Raw genomic sequence first — 10,917 nt, forward strand, 5'->3', positions numbered from 1 at the left:
TGAACTCAGTTACTGAACACTATTGTGTCTCTGTCTCATGTCTATTCTCTCTATTCTCAAAACACTCAAACTGATATCAGCAATTAAGGGACTAAACCTGTCACTCAAGCTTACGCAAATGGGCAATAAAAAGAGATAAAATCGGTGAAATTAGTCAATATAACCCCTTTCGGAACACATGGGGTCTTTTACCAACTAACACAAACATTGTAATTGGTTGCAACAGCAGATTTAATGCTTTTAGCGAGACGCTAAACAAAAAGTCGAGGGGTTTCTTTGTCTGAATAAACAGCTGAAGTAGCCAACAAATGTTTTAATGTCCAATATCTGATGGTATTCGCAATTATCTAGATGAGGAAAGAAATATGAAGCGCCATGTATGCCATTAAAGCGATTAAAAGTCAAAAGAATAATAAAATAGCGACTATAATTATAATTGTATTAAATGATGATAAGAATTCAAAAATACTGGCTTATCATCTCACAGTTTTGATTTAGTAAACCAATTTCTTTGTGGGTGATTGCCTCGCAGTTTTGACCTTTAAAGAGAAGTTTATGTATCATACATTTTAATCTCTTTAACTGCATTTCAAAGCTCAGTTTTTGAACTATCATCTCATACGTTTGACTTCTTGAGACAAAGTTTCAACACAGCCTTTCTCATACTTTTGACTTAAATAAGTAAAGACATTTTTTATTTTCCAAGAGGAAATTGGCTTTCTTGTTTAAGCCACAGTTGACCGATTAAGAGAAACAAATATGATATTAAACTGTGCTGCTGTTTTGCTGACTGGTCCCAGTACTCCACAGTGTGAAGGAACTGAACCACCCTGGTCGGCAGCGCCCCCTGCTGACCCTCCAGGCTCTGTGCAGGCTGGAGGAGAAAGGAGACGTGTCCCACTGTCAGATTAGCTTGAGCGAACAGATGGAGGCAGACAGCACCGGTGGAAACATGGGAGAAAAAGCAGACGTGGAAATGGCAGAAAACCCATTTGAGCCTTACATTGAATCTCTTCGGCATCAACTGGAAGACCAGGACCCTGTTTTTCTGATCGGGATTATCGTCGCTTTGGCGGTGGTTGTCATCACCTGTGGTGAGGAGTTAGCTAACCGTTAGAGTTGTAGGTGGCATGCTAACATTAGCTTTAAAGGCTAGGTCTAGCGTTTAGCTTCGTTATCAGGGTTAACTAGATGTGTCAGGTACTTTAAATAGTTTTTAGGCACATTGTTACATATTTTATTTTAGAGTTGACTCAACAATTAAGGAATAAATGAATGTGTGCTTCAAAACCAAAAGCTAAGTTAGCGAGCTAGGAGGCTAACTGCTAAACTGAAGCAAACGTCAACAGCTTGCACAATTTATCAGCAATTCCAGGGAAGTCGTTCAAATATATTGAGTACCTTTGTTTGGCAGACAACAGGGTTTTTATATCACTCTCTCTCTTTCTCTTTTCAGTGTTTCTGAAGTACTTTCTCTCCAGTAAAACCGTCAGGAGTGCGGTCCTGCTGATCGGACTGTGCGACTCTGGGAAAACCCTCCTGTTCAGCCGGGTGAGATGTTGTAAAACTAAAACGTGGTCTCCATCAGCCACGTTGTCCATCATGGGGTGCTCATCTTATGAGAGACTGATGCATGATCATAATCAGTTTTATATGTCATTTTTATGTTTTGCAGCTGTTGTCAGGAAAGTTCAAGCGCACACAGACCTCCATCACTGACAGCAGTGCTCCATACAAAGCCAAGAACGAAAAGGTAACTGACAATTGTTAGTTGTTATAATCAGTAGTTATAAACCTGTAATGATAAATATAGTTTATAATTGTCCCCTCTCCCTCATGTACTCAGGCCAGTACCTGGACTCTGATAGACCTACCAGGACATGACAGTCTTCGCCCTCAGTACCTGGAGAAGTTCAAATCTGCAGCCAGGTGAGAACAGGGCAAGCCCTGCCTGGATAACATAACCTTAAATTTTTCATAAAACATGTCACATATCTTTCAATATCACTCTCTCTACAGAGCAATTGTGTTCGTGGTGGACAGCGCCATCTTCCAGAAGGAGGTGAGAGATGTGGCGGAGTTCCTGTACATGTTGTTGACGGACACCGTAATCTCAAGGAATGCCCCAGCTCTCCTTGTGGCATGCAACAAACAAGGTTCGACATCTCTCTTGCTGTAAATTTCCCTACATTCTTGCGCTTCATTTTTAACCTGCACCTAAAGTTGCTTACTTGTTGTGTGGTGCTATTATTTACCGGTCTCTTTATGTTACAGATATCACCATGGCAAAATCAGCTAAACTGATTCAGCAGCAGCTAGAAAAGGAACTGTAAGTATCTAATGTATCTACTCTTTGGGTTTGTCTATGTGCCTGATTGTCATTACATTTCTATGTCGAAAGCGATGGGGATTCAGTGTCCATTGCCCCATGAAACTATTGTATAACTTTTAGGTATATTAAGCCTCAAACTGTGTCATGTTTCTCATAGGAACACCTTGCGAGTGACACGCTCAGCAGCCCTGAGCTCTCAGGACGGCTTTGTGGGTGGCAGTGTGTATCTCGGGAGAAAAGGCAAGGACTTCGAGTTCAGCCAGCTGCCCATGAAGGTGGAGTTCCTGGAGTGCAGCGCCCGCGGCTGCAAGGGTGAAGACGGGGATGCAGACGTGGAGAGCCTGGAGAAGGGCCTGGCTAAACTGTAAAATCAGCAACATCCTCTGAAGGCAGAATTAGCCTCAAAGACACACACACCTCGGATCAACGTCACCTCAGTAATGAAAGGAGGGATAACAACCGCATCTCAGAGGTGGATTTACTTGACGGGAGTAACCAGTCAAACACGTGCTACCCGTGCTGACTGAGTGTAGAGCTTAAAAAGACATTAAAAGGTGGAAGAAGGTTAGAGAAATATTCAATCATGAAACACCAAAAAGACTGAAGGTCATGATTTAAAAAACGGTGTAGCGGTTTGTCAGGTTGCTCTGCAGTGCTGAGAAGTGGTCATATGCTTTTTCTTTTCAAATTCCTACTGTGAACATCCACCTGAGAGCGCTTTATTTGGCTTTGTTAGAGAATATAGTTTAAGAGTTTTCATGAGCTACATTTGCTGTCTAAATTTAAAATAGGCTGTCATCATTTCTGTTTTAAATTCAGCTAGTCAGACCTATAAGCTGCCTTGTGAATTGCGTTTACTCAAGTCAGCCATGTGCCTTCTGTCTCTGGTATTCTTATGTAAGAGTGTTCTGCTTGTCTGCGAAAGACTGACAAGTTACTTGTGTGAAAGTGCATTTGCAATGAATGTATGAATTAAGATTTTGTGTATGTATTTGTCTGGCTTGTTTAAAACTGAGAATATAAAGTTTTTGATGATGATGAAAATAATGTCCATGCAGTAATGTTATCAGGACATACTTGTTTTAAAAAGTATGTAACACATTGATGGCAAGTAAGCAGCAAACATTATTTAATAAACAAATCTGGGCAGTTACATGAGATAGTATGTTCATTGCTACATTAAATAAATATTCAAAGCAGCAGCAAAGTTTCCCAGTAGATGAGTAGACGTCTAAGAAAGAGCATTGTGTTTGCACTGTAACATGTTTTGTTGACAGCTTTCAGTTTGCACGTACTTTTTCTTTCTGTCCACATCTGGTTTGAATTGAGATGTTTTTTTTTACTCTTTGAAAAGTGCTGCTGACTCAGTTAAACTCGCAGATTTCTTTTGCCTGATGTGGTAGTTTTACAGTTGTTAAAAATCCATTTATTGCAAACATATTTGAAAGGACGTTTTATAGGACCACACAGCTACAAAACCTACAAATGAGCCATATTCAATAAGTAGTGTGCACATTCAATGAGACCCAAAAAACCATCACACACAATCTGTTAAAATTTTGTGTAAAAACTTAAACTCAAGGTTAATTCAGTCTGCCTCTGTAAAGAGTACTGGTTTGAAGAGCAGTTGGTTTCCACCCACACAGATCAGGTTTTATTATAAGTAATAAAGATATTATGAGGCCAATCACTGTTTAGAACAAAGTCCAAATAATGAGGCCACAAGTTCTAACAGCATCAAACACAGGAGTGTATACTCTGAAGTTCAAAAAAAGCGTGTAAACTAAAAATAAGGAGAAGTCAAAATAGCACACTGGTATGACAGAACGACGGTCAGTGCGTGACTATATCTGAGATAGAGGGTACACTGTCAGAGTGGAGCTTTGATCTGCCACTACCACACTGGGTTCTCCTTTTAGCACAGCAGGGCACAACCAGTTCACCTTGTCCCCGTGAGCAATGCTCAGTTTGGGCCCAGACTTCTCCGTCACCCCCTCTGCCCCTCCCGCTGCCGCTTCATCCTCCACTTCAGCTTCTTCTTTCTCAGCTTCAGCCTTTTGTGGGTTCTTTGCTTTCTCCTGGGATTGTTCTTTCCTCTTTGCTTTGCTCTTTCCCTTCCTGCGAGGGGGTGCTGTCGCTTTAGTCTTTTCCTCAGGAGACACCACCGGGTGCTTACTGAGGTCCCACAGGGCGACCAGGCCGTCATTCCCTCCACTGATGAGCCAGTAAGGGTTGGACAGGAAACTAACAAAGTGGGATTGTGAGGCCCCCTGACTGTGGGCTTTAACAGCTCCTTGCTGTTCCAGTTTAGAGCCGCTGCCGATCCGCATCAGATGCACCCGCCCGTCCTCTGCAGCACAACCCACAATGTTTCCACAACTCGCCACAGTAACACAGTGAACCAGAGGCGGGTTAAAAAGCTGACCAGGACGCTGCTGATGGTCGTCTTCTTCCTCTGCTACATCTTGAAGGTTGAGAGTCCAAAGAGGGCGCGTCTTCTGCAGACCCCACAGCATCACCTGAAGTGACAAAGGCAAAACAAATCAGCCATAGGATTGAGATGTTGTCAAATGTAGGTGGATGACATTACTTGAATAATATGTTGAAACTCTTTAACTCTCCCCTACCTGCATGTCAAGTCCAGCAGACAGCAGGTTATTGGGCCTCTGAGGTCTAAAAGCCACAGATGAGCAAATGTTCGTGTGTCTACGAAGAGTCCTGCAAACTTTTCCCCCTGGAAGCTCCAGAACCCGGACTGCCCCGGAGTCATCAGCCACTGCCAGGGCTGAACCCGTATCATTCAGTGCCAAAGCATTGATCTCCTCCTCTCCTGCGCCCTTAAACTGCTCCACGGGGCCCTTCAGGTTTCGGGGGTCAAGTAAGCTCACAGTGTCTCCATGTGACACATACAGCTGACCTGGAGCTGCAGGTGCAAACACAACACTTGTGCAGTCCTCTTCACCAGGGAGTGTGAGATGGCCTATGATGGTTCCCTCTTGGCTCCACAGTGAGACCTCTCCACCCTCAGAGCCTGAAGCGAGGAGATCCTCGGAGCCTGAGGATGCCCCGACACACAGGATGGATGCGGAGTGGCCCTCAGACCACTGCCTGGCCATGCTGACCCTGTGGCATGTAAGTAACACAAGTGGAAGACAAACACAAGTTAGACGTGTTCTTTTGAGACCACAAAAAAGTATCTCTATTGGAGCAATTATACTAAGTGAGAATTATTTATTAATATTATTATTATTATATGAATATAATATTTTCTACACAGAAAGGACGAGGCTGTACGTCAGGTTATATTTCTCCATTTTAGAAGCAAACACTATAAATAAAACGCCAAAGCAAGCCAGGCACCCTTGTTGCGACAGTAGCTCTTTGCTAATTTCTTAGCCTAATAGCTAACAATTTCCGTCCCTGTTCCGTTAACGGCTTTGCTGCGAGAATAGACATGCTCTTATTAATCTCCTGATCGAAAATAATCTATGACAGATGATACATTAAAGACCACAGATTTACGCTACCTTGTGCAAGTGCCTTCAAAACTTCAGCAGACTGCCATGTGCGGTTACGTCGCTCAATGATGACGTCACCGACTCCTCCTGAGACTTTAACGCTCAGAGTTTTGCTTGTCAGGCGAATTTATTTTGGTTTTTGACAGGAATGGCACACCTTTTACACCAGAATACTATCATTATATTCATCTAACTTAAAAAATGATGCTGGTTACTGCAAAACTTAAAATACTGCATGAAAGACTTTTTAAGAGAAAGAAATCCCCTTTTTTGTGGTGTTTATTTGAATGGTTTACTAGCAGTGCTGTTTTTCTGTACAATATTAGTCAAAACATAAAAACGGAAGAAAAAAAGACTTGTCTATGTCCCATATGTAGCCTATACCACACTACAAATATGTAACAATAGTGTATTGTAACAAATATGAAATAATAGCCAATGGTAAGAGAATTACTTCCCTCTCTTTCTCCGGATAATGAAAAAGAAAAGCACACAGGACACAGAGGTGACAGATCGTCCAATCATTGTTCAGCGGGTCCCCCTCACCCCGGCCTTCATTCCCACAATGGCTGCTCTACGCTGATTCATCCAAAGCTGTAGATCTGATGAGTGTGGTCCATTTCTGGGTCAGTGAACAGCCTGCCAAGCTGCCAGCACTGAATGGGGAACAGAGAGGAGAGGCCATACATTTCATACTCTCACCCAAAAACACACACAAACCAACTACACACAGTGAACACATAACACTGTCGACCCAACGTTCACATGCTGACACATACTGTATGTCCTCACTAAGAAACAGCAGGGTTCACGGAGCACTTTGGTGTAAGTATTTACCTTTTTATTCTGCTCATCACCTGTGCATTGCATAATGTTTCTTCTTTATAATGCAAAAACATTAAGAGTTTTCACTAAGCAGATGGGTAAGTGAACATTAAAAGTGATTCTGTAGTTGCTAAAATATGATGTGTGAACTTTTCAGCAGATGTGTTGACAGTTCGTGGTCTTTTTAACAAGCACTACCAAGTGTGGCGTGGGTGGGTGCACTTTCTGTTAGTATCTTTAAATTAAGGTTGTTGAAGCAGTTGTAAAGTTCAAAGTAAGGTAAGAGACAGACAAATTGAGCTTGAACTAAAAAAAAACCCAATATAGCTGCACAAATGCTTCACTTGTTTTGCGTTTTATAACTGCACTAATAAATTCCTCTGCAGCTGATTCTCATTCTCTTTCTCAGAGGAGTTAGCGACACACCAGCGAGCATGAGGTCGCCCTATTTTCCAGCGAGGTCGGTGCTTTTCCGCAAAGAGCCAAATGGGGTGACGTACAGAGTCCCAGCTCTGCTCTACCTGTCCCGCTCGAGCTCCTTCCTAGCCTTCTGTGAGGAGAGACTCAGCCCGTCCGACTCCCAGGCTCACCTGCTGGTCCTGAGGAAAGGAACCTTTTACAGGAACTATGTGGAGGTCAGTGAGCTCGAGCTCTTTACTTGTGCTCTGCTGTTATGAAACGTAACTAAAAGAAAAAGCACCTGCTTAGAAATCGACATGAGTATATGGATGAATTGTTAGGATGCACAGCCTAGATCATTTATCTACTCAAGAATAATACTGTCGTGCCACATTAAAGTTAGTTTGCATTGAGAGTAATAAGAACAGTTGATTCTTAAATGTTGGACAGAGCCTCAAACCTCTACATTAAAAAATGTGGTGAGAACAAATGACGAAATGGTTGCCTGTAAAAAGAACTAGAAAAATTATATGACTAAAGACTTTGTGGGTTTATGTCTGGAGGGAGAAACCTAACCTTGACGAGAATATGATGCTCTGGTAGAGAACATATATATAATTGTTACATTGTGCTAAAGCCCAGCACATTATTGTAACCATATTGTTGCATTTCTCATGTTAATGTATTTTATGTTTTCTGGCTGTTCCTTTATTTTTTTCTTTTACTCTTTTTGTTGCACATATTTTTCTTGTAAAACTCAATATAAGCAGAATTAAAGCAGATGTAGTTTCTTCATAATGTTATTATTATTATTATTTGTAAATTATATAAAAATATTATATAGGTTATAATACCTAAACCCATTTATGTTCGAAAGGTTACAGAGGAACAAAGTGTAAAATAGTGAAAAAGTGAAATGCAGTATCTGGCAACAACACTATATATATATATATATATATATATATATGCACACCGATCAGCCATAACATTATGACCACCTGCCTGATATTGTGTAAGACACCCTTTTACTAGTGCACATTTTGACTCTTAGAATGCTAGTAAACATTTTAAGCCTCACTAGTTAACGAGTAAGGTCAAACTGTCTTTTAATAGTATAACTAGTGGGTATTTTGGCCCTTACTAGGTAACTTACTAGGAGCTTTTGCTGCCTACTAGTTAACTTAAGGCTTTCAGTGTTCAACTTGTGAACTAGTACTGTTAAAAATTGAACTAGTATAGGAGACTGATGTTTGTTATCAAGGATATTCCATATGTGCCCACTGTAGGCGCTTTCAGTGGTGGACAGGGGTCAGCATGGGCACCCTGACCGGTGTGCTGCTACGCAGCCACATACGTAACAAAGTGTGTTCTGACACCTTTCTATCAGAGCCAGCATTCACTTTTTCAGCAGTTTGAGCTTCAGTAGCTCTTCTGTTTGATCGGACCACACGAGCCAGCCTTCGCTCCCCACGTGCATCAATGAGCCTTGGCCAAAATATAGTTTGAGTTTAACCTTTGACCTACAGAATTCTAAAGAAATAAAGTTTAAAGCTCACGAAAAGCAAATAAGTGGACTGAGTTCAGATTATTTTGTAAAAGGTGAGGTTAGTGAACTGACCCTTTCATCTATATGCTTTGCTTTGTGTTTGTTTTTCTTTAATCATCTTGTTTCTCAGGTATTATATTCCACCTGTTTTACACCTGATTTAATGTCGTATAGATGGTAATGTATTTTAGATGGTAAATCGTCCTCCCTTTGTTGCTCCAGTGGGAGGACATGCGAGTCCTGGGCACCGCCTTCCTTCCAGGTCACCGCTCCATGAACCCGTGCCCGGTGTACGATGAGTTCACAGGTACGCTCTTCCTGTTCTTCATCGCTGTCCTCGGTCACACCTCAGAGTCCTACCAGCTGGTGACGGGAAAGAACGTGACGCGACTCTGCTACATCTCCAGCACCGACGACGGAGACACCTGGAGTCCTGTCACCGACCTCACGCAGAGGGTGATAGGAGACACTATCAAAGGTCAGGGGGCATCCATCCATTGTGTTTCATGTCTGATTATTACAAACATAGAAAGCTGTCTTTTAAAGTCCACTCAAAGTTTCAGACCTCACATAAAGGTCTTGGGAAGTTTGTACCATCAATCATGATATAACATCTTCTGCTCTGTCCCTGCAGACTGGGCCACCTTCGCTCTGGGCCCTGGCCACGGCATCCAGCTGAAGTCGGGTCGCCTGCTGGTTCCTGCCTACGCCTACCACATCGACTGCAAAGAGTGCTTCGGGCAGCTCTGCATGACCTCCTCCCACGCCTTCTGCTTTCACAGCGACACCCACGGGCGCAGCTGGCGCTTCGGGGAGGCGGTTCCCGGCCCGGAGAGCGTGGAGTGTCAGATGGTGTCTGTGGACGAAGAGGACGGGACTAATGTGTTGTACTGTAACGCTCGCAGCCCTCTGGGTTACAGGGTGCAGGCGCTCAGTCTGGATGACGGCGCTGCGTTTCAGGAGGGGCAGCTGGTGCAGCGGCTGGTGGAGCCTCGGAACGGATGTCATGGAAGCATTGTGGGATTTCCTGCACCGTTACACTTATTTCAATGTCTTCCTCATCACTTAAACCAACCTACACATCGTTTGAGACACTGGACTTCCTCTATGAGCCACTCAAATCCCCCCACATCTCCCTCTCCAAACACCACCCATATATCACCCAATCACACTGCCCCTCCAGATTTCCTCACCCCCACATGGGTAGTTTACTCCCACCCAACATGGACCACCGCCCGCAAAGATCTGGGTGTGTTCCTCAGCCTGTTCCCCCGTGATCCAGACAGCTGGCGCGGCCCCTGGGTGATCTACGAGGGCCCCAGCGCCTACTCCGACCTCGCCTACCTCGAGTTACCCCCCTCCCCTGGTTCACCGCCCGCCGTGGCCTTCGCCTGCCTGTTCGAGTGCGGCACCACCACGGCCTACGATGAAATCTGCTTCAGCATCTTCACCCTCTACGAGCTCATAGATAATCTGCCCCAGTATGAGCAGCTAGGACATAAACAGGATGGATGTAAAAGACAGAAGAGTAAAGAGTCTGAGAGAAGTAGACATGATGCTGCCGTTTCTCATCAGGTGAAGAAGAGGAGGAAGAAGAAGAGCAAGTTGACTGAGATGTGCTCTGTGTCTTAAATTTAGTTTTTAAGCTGTAATATAGTTATACGTTTTCTATGTAAAATCAGTGGAAACAATGGGACTATACAGATTGATAAATGCTCTATAAATGTCTAATGTAATCTAAAATAGTACAGGGGATGCACATTTCTAAATCTATGGTGAATAAATAGTTCCCTCGAGTTCCTTCTCCATGCAATAAATGCAACACTTTCCATATCTTTTGAGATATATGTGATCAAAGAAACAAGCCTGAGCCGCACTATGATCGTTACTGCTGCAGAGCGTTAAACAACCTCATATAAGCTGATAGATGACTTATTACCATTGCTTCATGTCCGCCAAGAAATGCTGGTTGATGTCGTTTAAGGATACGGACACCTAATGTGAAAGTTGGTTTGATGATCTTGTCAATACTCTTTGAGTTGGGGAGGATTAGATATATTAAAAGTGCTTCAATCCATCCATTATCTATACAGCTTATCCTGTTCAGGGTCGCGGGGGGCTGGAGCTGATCCTAGCTGTCATTGGGCGAGAGGTGGGGTACACCTTGGACTGATCGCCATCACAGGGCTGACGCACAGAGACAGACAACCTTTTGCGCTCACACATATGGGCAACATAGAGTCGACTTTTAACCTGTTGAGCATGTCTTTGGACTGTGGGTGGAAGCTGTATTCACA

At 43.3% G+C, this 10,917-nt stretch overlaps 3 protein-coding genes across 3 annotated transcripts; 2 read left to right on the forward strand and 1 right to left on the reverse strand.

Moving 5' to 3' along the window:
- The first annotated feature begins 890 nt into the window (after positions 1 to 890).
- Positions 891 to 3,485, forward strand: srprb (SRP receptor subunit beta). Its single transcript, XM_069668406.1, has 7 exons — positions 891 to 1,094; positions 1,457 to 1,551; positions 1,676 to 1,753; positions 1,847 to 1,929; positions 2,020 to 2,156; positions 2,275 to 2,329; positions 2,490 to 3,485. Exons 1-7 carry the CDS (start codon positions 926 to 928, stop codon positions 2,698 to 2,700), a joined length of 828 nt encoding a protein of 275 aa, XP_069524507.1. The 5' UTR covers positions 891 to 925; the 3' UTR covers positions 2,701 to 3,485.
- Positions 3,451 to 5,448, reverse strand: wdr53 (WD repeat domain 53). Its single transcript, XM_069668407.1, has 2 exons — positions 4,960 to 5,448; positions 3,451 to 4,851 (listed from the first exon to the last, which is right to left on the reverse strand). Exons 1-2 carry the CDS (start codon positions 5,446 to 5,448, stop codon positions 4,177 to 4,179), a joined length of 1,164 nt encoding a protein of 387 aa, XP_069524508.1. The 3' UTR covers positions 3,451 to 4,176.
- Positions 5,449 to 7,109: 1,661 nt separating this feature from the next.
- neu4 (sialidase 4) lies at positions 7,110 to 10,252 on the forward strand. Its single transcript, XM_069668862.1, has 3 exons — positions 7,110 to 7,310; positions 8,843 to 9,098; positions 9,255 to 10,252. The coding sequence occupies exons 1-3, from the start codon at positions 7,110 to 7,112 to the stop codon at positions 10,250 to 10,252; spliced, it is 1,455 nt and encodes a 484-aa protein (XP_069524963.1).
- Positions 10,253 to 10,917: the final 665 nt, after the last annotated feature.

This window comes from Semicossyphus pulcher, unplaced genomic scaffold (genome assembly GCF_022749685.1).
Source record: "Semicossyphus pulcher isolate SPU_LCO1_2020_fin unplaced genomic scaffold, fSemPul1.0.p SCAF_19, whole genome shotgun sequence".
NCBI classification, from domain to species: Eukaryota; Metazoa; Chordata; class Actinopteri; order Labriformes; family Labridae; genus Semicossyphus; species Semicossyphus pulcher.